The following is a 17,196-nucleotide window of genomic DNA, read 5'->3' on the forward strand; positions in this document are numbered from 1 at the left end:
GAGGTCAGGGAGCATGGGATCAGACCATGAGGGGAATCCTTCATCATTCGGAGCTTGGAGTAGTGGTGTTAGACACAAAATGCCCAGAGTAACTCAGCGGGTCAGGCAGCATCTCCGGAGGGAAGGAATGGGTGACGTTTCGGGCCGAGACCCTTCTTCACACAGAGAGTGGTGAATCTGTGGAATTCTCTGCCACAGAAGGTAGTTGAGGCCAGTTCATTGGCTATATTTAAGAGGGAGTTAGATGTGGCCCTTGTGGCTAAAGGGATCAGGGGGTATGGAGAGAAGGCAGGTACGGGATACTGAGTTGGATGATCAGCAATGATCATATTGAATGGCGGTGCAGGCTCGAAGGGCCGAATGGCCTACTCCTGCACCTATTTTCTATGTTTCAGACCGATTGGCTTGGTCTAATTGTAAATTAACTGACGAAGGGTCTCGTCCCGAAACGTCGCCTGTTCCTTCTCTCCAGAGATGCTGCCTGACCCGCTGAGTTACTCCAGTTTTTTGCGTCTATCGTCGGTTTATAACAGTACAGAACTTTATTGTCATTCGGTACAAATACCGAACGAAATTACAGCAGTCACAAAACACAACAAAAAAAAGAAAAAAGTACACAGTACACACGACCCCAAGACAAACATCCATCACAGTGAGTCCAAACACCCCTCACTGTGGTGGAAGGCAACAAAACCTCCACTCTCTTCCCTCCACGCCCACGGACAGGCAGCTCGACCCCTAACGAGGCGACCGACACGCACAGCCCCTGCAAGGGGATGGGAGGCCCCGTGGCCGAGCCACGCCGGGCACTGAAACGTCCCGCGGCCGAGCCACGCCGGCGATGGAAGGCCCCGCGGCCGAGCTGCGCCCCGGGGATGAGACCTAATAAAAGAAAGGTTTCCCCCACCCCCCCACCCCCCCCCCCACACATACACAGCCAAAAACAGAAACAAAAAGCATCCCAACACCGACACACAGACACAAAAAAAGGAAAAAATACAGACAGACTGCCAGAGAGCCGCAGCCGTTAGGCGCAGCCACACGTGACGATTCACGTACTGGTCAGATTTAAACCAGTATCTGCAGTTCCTTCCTACACGTGTAGTGATGCTGCAGGTTTATAGGACATTTGGTTCGGCTGCATTTGGTGCATTGCTTGCAGCACAGGAAGGGTGTGCAGGCTTCCGAAAGGATGCAGGCCAAGCCAGGCCGGGCCGGAACACTGCCTGGATTAGGGGGGATTAGATGTAAAGAGAGAGTGAACAGACTTGGATAGTTTCTTCTGGAAAGGTTGAGGGGAGACTTGATAGAATATATAAAATGATGAGTGACACAGATAAGTCAGAATCTTCTTCCCCAGGATGGAAATGTCAAACACTAGAGGGCGTAACTTCAAGGTGAAGGAGGCAACGTTTAAAGGCGACCAGACCAAGTGGACCTGTCGGGCCCAAACCTCTCCTGCATTGGTGCAGCACCCTCTCCTCCCCCCTCCCTCCTCCCCCCACTCTCCCCCTACCCTCCCCCTTCCCCTCCCTCCTCCCCCTCCCTCCCTCCCCTTCCCCTCCCCCACTCCATCCCCCTCAACCCCCCCTCATCCTTCCACCCCCTACCTCCCCCTACCCCCTCCCTCCTCCCCCACCCTCTCCCCCTCCCTCCTCCCCCCACTCTCCCCCTACCCTCTCCCTACCCCCTTCCGCTCCCCCTTCCCCTCCCTCCTCCCCACCCTCCCCCTCCTCCCTTCCCCACTCCATCCCCCCTCAACCCCCCCTCATCCTCCCTCCCTCCCCCTACCCCCTCCCTCCACCCTCTCCCCCCTCCTCCCCCTTCCCCTCCCCCCACTCCATCCCCCTCAACCCCCCCTTATCCTCCCTCCCTAGGAGATAGATTTAAACTTTAAAATGTGAATAACTTAAAAAATATAGCACCGATTTCAATGAAACTTCTTCCATTAGCACCAAAGGGACGACGGTGAGTAAGGTGGGCCTAAAATTGTCGCACTATCGTGTACCATTTTGGCTGTAGTTCAGGAACAAACAAACAAACAAACGAGAGTTTTGGTATATAGGTGTGCGGGGCAAGTATTTTACATAGAGGGTGGTGGGTGCCTGGATCGCGTTGCCAGGGATGGTGATGGAGGTAGATATGATAGTGGTGTTTATGAGACTTTAAGATAGGTGCATGGCTCTGCAGGTAAGAGTTGGCCTTGACATCATGTTCGGCACAGATATTATGGGCTGAAGGGCCTGTTCCTGTGCTGTACGTTTACCCTTTAGAGATGTAGCGTAGAAACAGGCCCTTCGGGCCACTGAGTCTGCGCCAACTAGCGATCATCCGGTACACGAACACTATCCAACTCATCTCCTACACTCTAGGGACATTTTTTACAATTTTACTGAAGCCAATTAACCTGTAAATATAAACGTCTTTGGAGTGTGGGAAGAAACCGGAGAAAACCCACGCGGTCCCAGGGAGAACGTACAAACTCTGTGCAGACAGCTCCCGTAGTTGGGGAAGTCCAGAACAGTAGTTGGGGAAGTCTTAAGGGGTTGGACAGGCTAGATGCAGGAAGATTGTTCCCGATGTTGGGGAAGTCCAGAACAAGGGGTCACAGTTTAAGGATAAGGGGGAAGTCTTTTAGGACCGAGATGAGAAAGGTTTTTTTCACACAGAGAGTGGTGAATCTGGAATTCTCTGCCACAGAAGGTAGTTGAGGCCAGTTCATTGGCTATATTTAAGAGGGAGTTAGATGTGGCCCTTGTGGCTAAAGGGATCAGGGGGTATGGAGAGAAGGCAGGTACGGGATACTGAGTTGAATGATCAGCCATGATCATATTGAATGGTGGTGCGTACAGGCTCGAAGGGCCGAATGGCCTACTCCTGCAGCTATGTTTCTATGTAGTCAGGATGGAACCAGGGTCTCTGTAAGTGCTGTAAGGCAGCAACTCTACCGCTGCACCACACAACTGTTCCATGTTCAACGGTAACTTTTCACAATTTCTTCTGACCAGCTGAAATCGGACGCAAAGGACAAGATGCGGAAGTCCATTGCCGCGGGCCCGGTGCACATTACGGCGGGCAATGACCCGGTACCGATCGGGGAGGAGGGAGAGGATGAGTTGGACCAGGAGACGTTCAGCATCGTAAGTGACCAACGCCGCGGCGGTGAATATCACGGCGCCAACGCTTTTCAATGCACTCTTTGAAGGAGTTGGAAGCAAAAAAGTTGCACCAGCTCATCTTCTAATGTATCTCTTGTGCTGATGAATGGGTGAGAAACATTACAAATGGCCTCTCTGTGTGCCATAACCATTGCCTGCTTAGAGTCATACAGCGTGAAAACAGGCCCCTCGGCTGAACTTGCCCACGCCAACCAATATGCCCAATCTACCACTAGTCCCACCTGCCTATGCATGGCACATATCCCTCTAAACCTATCCTATCCATGTACCTGTCCAAATGTCTCGTTAAATGTTATGGTAGCACCTGCCTCAATTACCCCCTCCGGCAGCTCGTTCCATATACACACTGCCTTTTGTGTAAAAAAGTTGCCCCTCGGGTTCCTATTAAAATCTTTCCCTCCTCACTTTAAACCTACGTCCTCTGGTTCTCGATTCTCCGACTCTGGGCAAAAGAGTGGCACAATGGTGTGGCGGTAGAGCCGCTACCTTCTAGCGCCAGAGACCGACCGGGGTTCCATCATGAATACAGGTGCTGTCTGTACGGAGTTTGTACGTTCTCCCCGTGACCACCTGGGTTTCCACAGGGTGCTCCGGTTTCCGCCCACAGTCCAAAGACGTACAGATTTGTAGGTTAATTGGCTTTGGTAAAATTGTACATTGTCCCTAGTGTGTAGGATAATGTATAGGATGTACGGGGTGATCGCTGGTCAGCACAGACTCGGTGGGCTGAAGGACCTGCTTCCACGCTGTATCTCTAAAGTCTAAAGACTCTGTGCATTTACCCAATCTATTCCTCTTGTGATCTTGTAACACCTCTATATGATGAATTCTCATCCTCCTGAATGACTGAATGAATGAATGCATGAATGAATGAATGAATGAATGAATGATTGATTGATTGATTGATTGTTGGATGGATTGATTGATTGATTGATTGATTGGTTGATTGATGGATGGATGGATGGATGGATGGATGGATGGATGGATGGATGGATGGATGGATGGATGGATGGATGGATGGATGGATGGATGGATGGATGGATGGATGGATGGATGGATGGATGGATGGATGGATGGATGGATGGATGGATGGATGGATGGATGGATGGATGGATGGATGGATGGATGGATGGATGGATGGATGGATGGATGGATGGATGGATGGATGGATGGATGGATGGATGGATGGATGGATGGATGGATGGATGGATGGATGGATGGATGGATGGATGGATGGATGGATGGATGGATGGATGGATGGATGGATGGATGGATGGATGGATGGATGGATGGATGGATGGATGGATGGATGGATGGATGGATGGATGGATGGATGGATGGATGGATGGATGGATGGATGGATGGATGGATGGATGGATGGATGGATGGATGGATGGATGGATGGATGGATGGATGGATGGATGGATGGATGGATGGATGGATGGATGGATGGATGGATGGATGGATGGATGGATGGATGGATGGATGGATGGATGGATGGATGGATGGATGGATGGATGGATGGATGGATGGATGGATGGATGGATGGATGGATGGATGGATGGATGGATGGATGGATGGATGGATGGATGGATGGATGGATGGATGGATGGATGGATGGATGGATGGATGGATGGATGGATGGATGGATGGATGGATGGATGGATGGATGGATGGATGGATGGATGGATGGATGGATGGATGGATGGATGGATGGATGGATGGATGGATGGATGGATGGATGGATGGATGGATGGATGGATGGATGGATGGATGGATGGATGGATGGATGGATGGATGGATGGATGGATGGATGGATGGATGGATGGATGGATGGATGGATGGATGGATGGATGGATGGATGGATGGATGGATGGATGGATGGATGGATGGATGGATGGATGGATGGATGGATGGATGGATGGATGGATGGATGGATGGATGGATGGATGGATGGATGGATGGATGGATGGATGGATGGATGGATGGATGGATGGATGGATGGATGGATGGATGGATGGATGGATGGATGGATGGATGGATGGATGGATGGATGGATGGATGGATGGATGGATGGATGGATGGATGGATGGATGGATGGATGGATGGATGGATGGATGGATGGATGGATGGATGGATGGATGGATGGATGGATGGATGGATGGATGGATGGATGGATGGATGGATGGATGGATGGATGGATGGATGGATGGATGGATGGATGGATGGATGGATGGATGGATGGATGGATGGATGGATGGATCCTGCGTTCCAAGGAATAGAGTCGGAGGGAGGCTAAAGTCCTGACAGCAGAATAGCTCAGCGACTACAATGGCCGTGGGGAAGGGTTGAGATTGTAAGCACACGGCTGGACGATGCGGCGGTTTACGTGGGTCGCTGATGAGATGCATCTTTTCCTCTGGCTGCCCGCTCAGTGCAAGGAGAGGATGCGGCCGGTGAAGAAGGCTCTGAAGCAGCTGGACAAGCCGGAGGAGGGGCTGTCGGAGAAGGAACAGCTGCAGCACACCCGCAGCTGCCTGCTGAAGATCGGGGACCGCATCACCGACTGCTTGAAGGCCTACAGTGACTCCGATCACGTCAAGATCTGGAGAAGGTGCGTTAAACCACCCCTCACCCGTGGCGAGGTCCACTCCGTCCGGATACCGATTAGCTTTGATTTGATCCGAACCTTTCCATACCTCCAGTTTCCCCTCTTCCCTGACTCTCAGCCTGAAGAAGGAACGGGTTCCTTTTCTCCAGAGATGCTGCCTGACCCACTGAGGCAGAAATAGGTAGATTCTTGGTCAAGTCAAGTCAAGTTTATTTGTCACATACATATACAAGATGTGCAGTGAAATGAAAGTGGCAACGCCTGTGGATTGTGCTAAACTACAAAATAGAATAGAAAGAAAAAAAAATTAACACAAAAAATAAATTAATACAGTAAATTAAATTAGTCCCTGGTGATATGAGAGTTAACAGCCCTGATGGCCTGTGGGAAGAAACTCCGTCTCATCCTCTCTGTTTTCACAGCGTGACAGCGGAGGCGTTTGCCTGACCGTAGCAGCTGGAACAGTCCGTTGCTGGGGTGGCAGGGGTCCCCCATAATGTTGCTGGCTCTGGATCTGCACCTCCTGATGTATAGGTCCTGCAGGAGGCGAGTGTAGTTCCCATGGTGCGTTCAGCCGAACGCACTACTCTGCGCAGAGCCTTCCTGTCCTGGGCAGAGCTGTTCCCAAACCAGATTGAGATGTTTCTGGACAAGATGCTCTCTACAGCCCCAGAGTAGAAGCACTGAAGGATCCTCAGAGAGACTCTGAAGTTCCTCAACTATCTGAGGTGGTAAAGGCGCTGCCTTTGTGTTGGTGTCATGGGTTATGGGGAGAAGCAAGCAGGAGAATGGGGTTGAGATGGGAAGATAGATCAGCCATGATTGAATGGCGGAGTAGACTCATTGGGCCGAATGGCCTAATTCTGCTCCTACAACTTATGGACTATTGAGTTACTCCAGCATCTTGTGTCTACGGTGTAAAATCAGCATCTGCAGTTCTTTTCTGCCCTTCAGGAAACTTATCAAATCTTTATTTAACTGAATGACATTTGAAAACAAATGTATTTAATGTACAAGAAACTTCCTTGCCGGAATCTTGAGCAAAACACAAAGGTACTAGAATACCTCAGCGGGTCGGGCAGCACTTGTAGACGGAATGGACAGGCAACGTTTCAGGTGGGGACCCTCGCTCAATCTGAAAAAGGGTTCCGACCCGAAACGTCACCTGTCCACTACCTCCACAGATGCTGCCTGACCCGCTGAGTTCCTCCAGCTGTTTTGTGTTTTGCTCTATAATGTAGGGCTTTGTACTTGAAGGCGTTTGTGGACTTTTGTGCTCTCAGTAATTCTCCATCAACGTATGTAATTTAACCAGCATCTGCAGTTCTCTGCTTCTACCTAGTTTTAAGGTGATTCCGACGTGTAAACTCTGACCTATGTAAAGGGTTATGGAATAAGCAGTGGTGAACTGTGAGGAAGATGCTATGAGGTTGCAGGGTGACTTGGACAGGTTGTGTGAGTGGGCGGATGCATGGCAGATGCAGTTTAATGTGGATAAGTGTGAGGTTATCCACTTTGGTGGTAAGAATAGGAAGGCAGAGTATTATCTGAATGGTGTCAAGTTAGGAACAGGGGACGTACAACGAGATCTGGGTGTCCTAGTGCATCAGTCACTGAAAGGAAGCATGCAGGTACAGCAGGCAGTGAAGAAAGCCAATGGAATGTTGGCCTTCATAACAAGAGGAGTTGAGTATAGGAGCAAAGAGGTCCTTCTGCAGTTGTACAGGGCCCTAGTGAGACCGCACCTGGAGTACTGTGTGCAGTTTTGGTCTCCAAATTTGAGGAAGGATATTCTTGCTATTGAGGGCTTGCAGCGTAGGTTTACTAGGTTAATTCCCGGAATGGCGGGATTATCATATGTTGAAAGACTGGAGCGACTAGGCTTCTATACACTGGAATTTAGAAGGATGAGAGGAGATCTTATCGAAACGTATAAGATTATTAAGGGGTTGGACACGTTAGAGGCAGGAAACATGTTCCCAGTGTTGGGGGAGTCCAGAACAAGGGGCCACAGTTTAAGAATAAGGGGTAGGCCATTTAGAACTGAGATGAGAAAAGACTTTTTCAGTCAGAGAGTTGTGAATCTGTGGAATTCTCTGCCTCAGAAGGCAGTTGAGGCCAATTCTCTGAATGCATTCAAGAGAGAGCTGGAGAGAGCTCTTAAGGATAGTGGAGTCAGGGGGTATGGAGAGAAGGCAGGAACGGGGTACTGATTGAGAATGATCAGCCATGATCACATTGAATGGCGGTGCTGGCTCGAAGGGCCGAATGGCCTCCTGCACCTATTGTCTATTGAATGTAACCATGACGTACATCAGACAGGGGTTGTACTCCTCGTCTTCCAATCTACCTTGCTGTGACTCTTGCACTTTTTTCTGAGGCTGTACCACTGTATTCTGCGCTCTGTTATCTTTCTCTTTTGCACGACCTCATGCCTGGTGTGCGTTTGGTCATGGATGGTGTGATCTCTCTGAGTTACTCCAGCTTTTTGTGTCCACCTTCGGTTTAGACCTGCATCTGCTGTTCCTTCCTACACAGAACAAAAAGGTTTTCTTTGCGTCTCCATACATGTGTGACAGCAACAAACCGATGCCAGTAACGACATCCCCCCTCAACTCCATCCAAGGACCCAAACAGTCTTTCCAGGTGAGACAGAGTTTCACCTGCACCTCCTCCAACCTCATCTATTGCATCCGCTGCTCTAGATGTCAACTTCTTTACATCGGCGAAACCAAACGCAGGCTCGGCGATCGCTTCGCCCAACACCTTGGCTCAGTCTGCCTTAACCAACCTGATCTCCCGGTGGCTGAGCACTTCAACTCCCATTCCCAGTCTGACCTTTCTGTCATGGGCCTCCTCCAGTGCCATAGTGAGGCCCACCGGAAATTGGAGGAACAGCACCTCATATTTCGCCTGGGCAGCTTACAGCCCAGTGGTATGAACATTGACTTCTCCAACTTTAGATAGTTCCTCTGTCCCTCTCTTCCCCTCCCCTTCCCAATTCTCCCTCCAGCTTCCTGTCTCCACCTATATCCTTCCTTTGTCCCGCCCCCCTGACATCAGTCTGAAGAAGGGTCTCGACCCGAAACGTCGCCCATTCCTTCTCTCCTGAGATGCTGCCTGACCCGCTGAGTTACTCCAGCATTTTGTGAAATAAATACCTGTAACAACATTATTCTCCCCTTTGATCAAAATCACTGAAAGCTTGTGGTGTAGTCACTCTTTGGTCTCCTGCTTGTGAGATCTTGCTGTGTGAACGCTGACTGCCTGGTTTGTCAGTGTGGGAGACCTCTCCTGTAACGAGCCTTGTGTGAAGGCTGGTCTGGAAATGATGCTTTAGATCAGCGCTCAAGTGAGTGGGGCGGGAGGCTCTTTGTCTCCTTTGTTGTGAAATAAAACTCGTGTGCAGAGTAATAATAATAATAATAATAATCCATTTATTTTATATAGCGCCTTATCACATGCTCAAAGCGCTTTACAAAAACAATTAACATAGAAACAAACAGACAAACTATCCTGACGGAAAAGCGGCGAATACACAACGCCAGCGTCCTCTCACGTCAGGGTCCGGCAGTAGACATTAAAGAGCACAAGACACACAGATAATTTTTTTTTTTACATAAAACAGCCATCACAGTGATTGCTCCAGTCACACCCTCACTGTGATGGAAGGCAAAGTCTTATCTCCTCCTCATTCTTCTCCCGTGGTGCCACGAGGTGATCGAGGCTCCCAACTTTTTGAAGCCCCCACCGGGCGATGGAAAGTCCCAGGGCCGAGCCGAGCAGGCCGATGAAAGTCCTGAGCCCCCACCGGGCGATGGAAAGTGCTGCGGCCGGGCCACGCAGGGCGATGAAGGGCCTGCGGGCGGGTTGATCATACCTCGCGCTTCGGGGCGGTCGAAGCTGCTACGGCTGGAGCTCCCAAAAGCCGGTCGCCAGCCAGCGACCTGCGAACTCCCGATGTTGCGGTCTGCAGGGCCCACGGCCGAAGCCTCCGAGATGGTAAGTCCAGGCCCTGCGACCGGAGTCTTTGAGGTCGATCCCAGCTGGAGGCCGCCGACTCCACGATGTTAGGCCGTAGCGCGAACGGAGATACGACACGGTAAAGGTCGCATCTCCGTTGAGGAGGAGATTTGAAAAAAAGGTTTCCCCCAACCCCCCCACCACCCCCCTACATACACAGAATTAAAAATAAAACAAAACGTACATTTAACAACGACAATGACAAAAAAAACAACAACAAAAACGGAGAGACTGCCAGTGAGCCGCAGCTGCAGAACACAACCACGCCCCCTTAACGTGCAAGTAGTCTCTCCAAATAGCACGGCTCGGATTCCCGCAGCTGGACAGGGGGTCCCGTGGAGAGGCAGACGATAGACAATAGGTGCAGGAGGAGGCCATTCGGCCCTTCGAGCCAGCACCGCCATTCAATGTGATCATGGCTGATCATTCCCAATCAGTACCCCGTTCCTGCCATCTCCCCGTACCCCCTGACTCCGCCATTCTTAAGAGCTCTATCCAGCTCTCTCTTGAATGCATTCAGAGAATTGGCCTCCACTGCCTTCTGAGGCAGAGAATTCCACAGATTCACAACTCTCTGACTGAAAAAGTTTTTCCTCATCTCCGTTCTAAATGGCCTGCCCCTTATTCTTAAACTGTGGCCCCTGGTTCTGGACTCCCCCAACATTGGGAACATGTTTCCTGCCTCTAACGTGTCCAACCCCTTAATAATCTTATATGTTTCGATAAGATCTCCTCTGGTCTGTAACTGTGTGGCTTTGCACCGTCCCATCTCCCACATCACCTTCCCACCTACTGAGCTGCCACAGACCTGAATCATGAACAGCCCTGTCTCTGAACTCTCACGCTTGGTTCCAATTCCTTAAAATTGGTTCAGAAACTGGCCCTTCGGCCCTCCGAGTCCACGCCGACCACTGATCCCCGCTCAGTGACCCAATCCTACACGCACTGGTGACGATTTACAGTTCAGTCCGTGAGGCCGACTGTCGGCACCTCTCCTCACTCTCCCCGTCTCTACCATCCTCTCCCACACCACCCATCCGTTCCGACTCACTCAAAGTTCTGCTTGCGAGCAATTCTTGGGGAATGGGAACCCGTCACAACCCGTGCACTGCCGGCGTGGGTGGAATTGCGTGCGCCGGCCTTCAATAATTCTCCGCAGGTTGACGCGCACTCAGCGGAGATCGCTGGTCGGTGCGCGAACACGGTGGGCGTTAGGGCCTGTCTCCGCGCCGTGTCTCTAACCAAACTAAACTGCAGAGGTTGGTGTACAAAAAGAAAAGACACAAAGTTCCGGAGTAACTCGGCAGGTCAGGCAGCATCTCTGGAAAACACGGACAGTGGCATGTTGGGTGGGGACCTTTCTTCAGAGCGTTCCCCTGCGCTAGGATTGCCAACTGTCCCGTATTAGCCGGGACATCCCGTATTTTGGGCAAAATTGTGGTCCCGTACGGGACCGCCCTTGACCCATGTTAGTAGGGTTGCCAACTTCCTCACTTGCGGCACGGTGGCGCAGCGGTAGAGTTGTTGCCTTGCAGCGCCGGAGACCCGGGTTCGATCCCGACTAGCTGTGCTGTTTGTACGGAGTTTGCACGTGACCTGCGTGGGTTTTCTCCGAGATCTTCGGTTTGCTCCCACACTCCAGGGACGTGCAGGTTTATAGGTTAATCGGTTTGGTATAAATGTAAAAATTGTCCCTAGTGTGTGTAGGATAGTGTTAATGTGCGGAGATCTCTGGTCGGCGCGGACCCAGTGGGCCGAAGGGGCCTGTTTCCGCGCTGTATCTCTAAACTACCACACAAGGGACAAAGGGCGATGTCACCGCCCCGCGCCCCCACGTGACCTCACCCAGCCAGCGGCCGCGTGCTCCCGCTCCACCAATGGCGGCCGCCATTGGTGGAGCGTGAGCACGCGGCCGCTGGCTGGGTGAGGTCACGTAGGGTGCGGGGCGGTGACATCGCCCGCTGTCCCATATGCGGGAGCGAGGATGTTGGTGACCCGACCCCGTGCCGTCCTTGCTGTTGGCCTGCACTTTGCCACCACTGCTCTGCTCTGCTCTGCGCTGCTCTGCGCTGCGCTGCACGTGAGTTTAAACGCACCCCAGGGATCGCTACCGGTGCAGTCTGTTCACGGAATCTCTCTCCCGCAGGCACCTCTGGATTTTTGTCTCCAAGTTCACCGAGTTTGACGCCCGGAAACTTCATAAGCTGTACAAGCTGGCACAGAAAAGGCGATCCCAGGAACAGGTAACGCTATTCCCCATATACGTCCACTTACCTCTCCTGTTGTGCTGCCTGCGTTTGGCAGTGTGTGGGGGGGTGGGGGGTGATGGGTGTGACCCAGGCCCCTCTGTCTCACCCTCGCCCTTCCTACGGAGAGTGAAGGCTGAGGCCAGATCACGAGTCTGAGCACAGAGCCCCCACTGGACTGTTTGCAACAAAATAGTTTCGCTGTGGGTTCGCACCGCACACACGCGGCAGTAATGACACGATCGAGTCACTACCGGGGCTGCTTGCGTGGGCACGGCCCAGTGAAAGGAGCCGAACCACAACGGACTTACGCCCAACCGTGTCCACATTCAGGAGCATGGAGACAGACAGCGGGGCGGGGGGAGAGAGCAGGGCGGGAGGAGAGAGAGCGGGGGGAGAGAGAGAGCGGGGCGGGGGGAGAGAAAGAACACTGGGCGGGGGGGAGAGAGCAGGGGGCAGGAGAGAGCAGAGCGGGGCAGGGGGAGAGAGTGGAGCGGGGTGGGGGAGAGAGTGGAGCGGGGTGGGGGAGAGAGTGGAGCGGGGTGGGGGAAGAGAGTGGAGCGGGGTGGGGGAGAGTGTGGAGCGGGGTGGGGGAGAGAGTGGAGCGGGGTGGGGGAGAGAGCAGAGCGGGGTGGGGGAAAGCAGAGCGGGGCAGGGGGAGAGAGTGGAGCGGGGTGGGGGAGAGTGTGGAGCGGGGCAGGGGGAGAGAGTGGAGCGGGGTGGGGGAGAGAGTGGAGCGGGGTGGGGGAGAGAGTGGAGCGGGGTGGGGGAGAGAGTGGAGCGGGGTGGGGGAGAGAGTGGAGCGGGGTGGGGGAGAGAGTGGAGCGGGGTGGGGGAGAGAGTGGAGCGGGGTGGGGGAGAGAGTGGAGCGGGGTGGGGGAGAGAGTGGAGCGGGGTGGGGGAGAGAGTGGAGCGGGGTGGGGGAGAGAGTGGAGCGGGGTGGGGGAGAGAGCAGAGCGGGGTGGGGGAAAGCAGAGCGGGGCAGGGGGAGAGAGTGGAGCGGGGTGGGGGAGAGAGCAGAGCGGGGTGGGGGAAAGCAGAGCGGGGCAGGGGGAGAGAGTGGAGCGGGGTGGGGGAGAGAGCAGAGCGGGGTGGGGGAAAGCAGAGCGGGGCAGGGGGAGAGAGTGGAGCGGGGTGGGGGAGAGAGTGTGGAGCGGGGTGGGGGAGAGAGTGTGGAGCGGGGCAGGGGGAGAGTGGAGCGGGGTGGGGGAGAGAGTGGAGCGGGGTGGGGGAGAGAGTGGAGCGGGGTGGGGGAGAGAGTGTGGAGCGGGGTGGGGGAGAGAGTGTGGAGCGGGGCAGGGGGAGAGTGGAGCGGGGTGGGGGAGAGAGTGGAGCGGGGTGGGGGAGAGAGTGTGGAGTAGGATAACATCGGGGATGGGAGATTTTTTGGTCGGCATGGATATGATGGTCCAGTTTCCATGCTGTATCTCTAAACTGATCTAAAGTGTTCCAGAACCAGTCCCGTGCATCAGTGACTGTCTTGGCCCTCACGCTGGTGCTTACTGTGCCCGGTCCCTGACTGTCTTGGCCCTCACGCTGGTGCTTACTGTGCCCGGTCCCTGACTGTCTCAGGCCCTCACGCTGGTGCTTACTGTGCCCGGTCCCTGACTGTCTCAGGCCCTCACGCTGGTGCTTACTGTGCCCGGTCCCTGACTGTCTCAGGCCCTCACGCTGGTGCTTATTGTGCCCGGTCCCTGACTGTCTTGGCCCTCACGCTGGTGCTTACTGTGCCCGGTCCCTGACTGTCTCAGGCCCTCACGCTGGTGCTTGTTGTGCCCGGTCCCTGACTGTCTCGGCCCTCACGCTGGTGCTTACTGTGCCCGGTCCCTGACTGTCTTGGCCCTCACGCTGGTGCTTGTTGTGCCCGGTCCCTGACTGTCTCGGCCCTCACGCTGGTGCTTACTGTGCCCGGTCGGTCCCTGACTGTCTTGGCCCTCACGCTGGTGCTTACTGTGCCCGGTCGGTCCCTGACTGTCTTGGCCCTCACGCTGGTGCTTATTGTGCCCGGTCTCTGACTGTCTCAGGCCCTCACGCTGGTCCTTACTGTGCCCGGTCCCTGACTGTCTTGGCCCTCATGCTGGTGCTTACTGTGCCCGGTCCCTGACTGTCTTGGCCCTCACGCTGGTGCTTACTGTGCCCGGTCCCTGACTGTCTCGGCCCTCACGCTGGTGCTTACTGTGCCCGGTCCCTGACTGTCTCGGCCCTCACGCTGGTGCTTACTGTGCCCGGTCCCTGACTGTCTCGGCCCTCACGCTGGTGCTTATTGTGCCCGGTCCCTGCAGGAGGAGCAGAAGAAGAAGGAGAATAATTCGGAGACGCGGCGTCATTTCAAGCCGGAGCCGTCGGGATCCAGTCGGGGCTCGATGAACTCGCAGTTACACATGCAGCATGGACCTCATGGAGCCCACCTGATGCCACCCCACCACCAGCACCCGCACCACCCAGACCCCTACCCCCAGCACAACAAGCGGCCCTTCAACGACGCAGGTACGTACGGTGGGGGGGTGGGGGGGAGGGCGGCGTGGAAACGGGTCCCGCGGTGCGCCGAGCCCACGGCAACCAACCCCCCCCCCCAGTAACGGCGCAGGAAAGAGGCAGAGTTGCCGGTTTAAACAGACGATGAACACAAAAAGCCGGAGTAACCCAGCGCGTCAGCTCTCAGTAAAGGTGTGGCGTTGTACCTGCGGCTCACCTGGTGGAGTTGGAGACGAGACAACGTTAGTAAAACCCCTGTCCGACTTAGGCGATTGTTTAGGCGACCACAGGCGACTAGGCCGTCGCCACACGGTTGCCGGGGTGACGCCTGTACGGTCGTGAGTCGTCTCCAAAGAGTCGTAGCGTTTTTCTGGTCGCCGCTGGATTTTGAGATGTTTGAACATTTTCGGCGACTGTTGGTTTGACGCCAGTGATCGTAACTTGACGTCTCCTGAAGGGGGCGCTGTCATAGGTTGTCGCCAGGTGACGTAGGTTGTCGCCGGTGCTGACTTCGGTGAATTCCATTGGCGACGACCTACGTCAACCGGCGACAGGTACCGGCGTCAGAACCGGAGGCCAAAATGACGTGAATTGTCTTCAGTTGTCGCCGACACGGTCGTAGCTTGTCGTGGGTAGACGTAGGTTGACTTCGGTTGTCGTGGGTTGCCACCTGCGTGGGTCGTAGGTTGTCGTAGGTGTGGTCGTAGGTGGACGTCCTAAGTCGCGACGATTGGGTCGCCGGTTGTCAGTAGCTTGACGTCGACTAGGTGGTAGGTTGTTGTAGACAATAGACAATAGGTGCAGGAGGAGGCCATTCGGCCCTTCGAGCCAGCACCGCCATTCAATGTGATCATGGCTGATCATTCTCAATCAGTACCCCGTTCCTGCCTTCTCCCCATACCCCCTGACTCCGCTATCCTTAAGAGCTCTATCCAGCTCTCTCTTGAATGCATTCAGAGAATTGGCCTCCACTGCCTTCTGAGGCAGAGAATTCCACAGATTCACAACTCTGACTGAAAAAGTTTTTCCTCATCTCAGTTCTAAATGGCCTACCCCTTATTCTTAAACTGTGGCCCCTGGTTCTGGACTCCCCCAACATTGGGAACATGTTTCCTGCCTCTAACGTGTCCAACCCCTTAATAATCTTATACGTTTCGATAAGATCTCCTCTCATCCTTCTAAATTCCAGTGTGTACAAGCCTAGTCGCTCCAGTCTTTCAACATATGATAGTCCCGCCATTCCGGGAATTAACCTAGTAAACCTACGCTGCATGCCCTCAATAGCAAGAATATCCTTCCTCAAATTTGTAGCTTGTTGTAGGCGTTGTCGTAGGGGGGGTCCAGTCGCCGGTTTTTCGGTGACCTGCTATGACCATTGCAGTCGCCGGCAGCGGCCTAAAAAAGGCCTAAGTGGGACAGGGCCCTAACTTGGCTGCAGGCCGACGTTGAACTTCAGCGTCACCTAACATAGACACTTAATGTTGGAGTAACTCAGCGGGACAGGCAGCATCTCTGGAGAGAAGGGATGGGTGACGTCTCGGGTCGAGGACCCTTCTTCAGACTTCAGCGTCACCTTGCAGTACTTGAAGCGTACTCCACAGAGGGGTGTTACACAACAGCCATGGTACAGGCCTGTCTCCCAGGGAGGGACATGGTGGCTAGAGTTCAAACCCCACCACCGCTGATTTTCAAATTCGATTAATTAAATAGAATCTGGGCTTAAGGGCTTGTGTCAGGACTGTCGGGTTAGTAAAGTGACTTTCAAGCTGCCAGAATGGAGATGAGGAGGATTGTTTTTAGCCAGGCGGTGGTGAATCTATGGAATTCATTGCCACAGACGGCTGTGGAGGCCAAGTCATTGCCAAGGGTATTTTTAAAGTGGAAGTAGTTTGCTAGGTTTGTGATTAGTAAGTTGTCAAAAGGTTACAAGGAGAAGGCAGGAGAATGGGGTTGAGAGGGGAAGGCAGATCAGCCGTGATTGAGTGGTTAGGGGTAGACACAATGGGGCCGAATGGCCTCATTCTGCTCCTCTGACTTTTGATCTCTACAGGCCTGTGGGATCGCCCCATGTGCTGTTGGGGGATCCCGTATCTGAAAGGAGGCTTGACGGGCGTGACGTTGGTCAAGGGTGATCATTGTCCTTGAAGCATGGAGCGAGCCCTGTGAATCCCAGCATGGCCACTGCTCCTTAAAATTGCCTGGAACACCTCGATAGGGTGCTGTGTATGTGGTGACCAAAGGCTGCAAGTAAGGACGCCACTCCAGCCGCCAACCCTGGCTGATCTCTGGTCCAGAGTTCGCACGACATTCGGCCCACTCGCTGCTCCGAGCGTCTCTACTTTCAGTGGATCGCCGCTTGTTGTTTCTAACATCTTCAGTGAATCGCCTTCACTCGATGACCCATCCCCTCCCCTCCCGGCTTTCCACAGGGACTGTTCCTCGGTCCGTATTTCCATCTCCGCCAACGCCCACTTCAACATCATATTGGCATCGGTTTCACGAGGTGCGACCCCTGTCAAAGTTTAGCTCAGAGATACAGCACGGAAACAGGTCCACCGAGTCCACACCAGCCAGCGATCACCCCGTACATTAACTCTACATCCTAATCACCGACAATTTACAAAATTTGTACCCGAAGCCAAATTAACGTACAAACCTGCAC

The 17,196-nt window shown here is 53.7% G+C and overlaps 1 protein-coding gene across 1 annotated transcript in view; it reads left to right on the forward strand.

The window, feature by feature from the left end:
- The window catches only part of chd2 (chromodomain helicase DNA binding protein 2), a 108,849-nt gene that overhangs the window by 86,149 nt on the left and 5,504 nt on the right, over positions 1-17,196 (forward strand). The window contains exons 33-36 of the mRNA XM_078427186.1: positions 3,009-3,140; positions 5,615-5,793; positions 11,960-12,056; positions 14,342-14,546. Coding sequence (XP_078283312.1) covers positions 3,009-3,140; positions 5,615-5,793; positions 11,960-12,056; positions 14,342-14,546 — 613 coding nt within the window. The remainder of the gene's footprint in view (positions 1-3,008; positions 3,141-5,614; positions 5,794-11,959; positions 12,057-14,341; positions 14,547-17,196) is intronic.

Source organism: Rhinoraja longicauda, chromosome 33 (genome assembly GCF_053455715.1).
Source record: "Rhinoraja longicauda isolate Sanriku21f chromosome 33, sRhiLon1.1, whole genome shotgun sequence".
In the NCBI taxonomy this organism is placed as follows: Eukaryota; Metazoa; Chordata; class Chondrichthyes; order Rajiformes; family Arhynchobatidae; genus Rhinoraja; species Rhinoraja longicauda.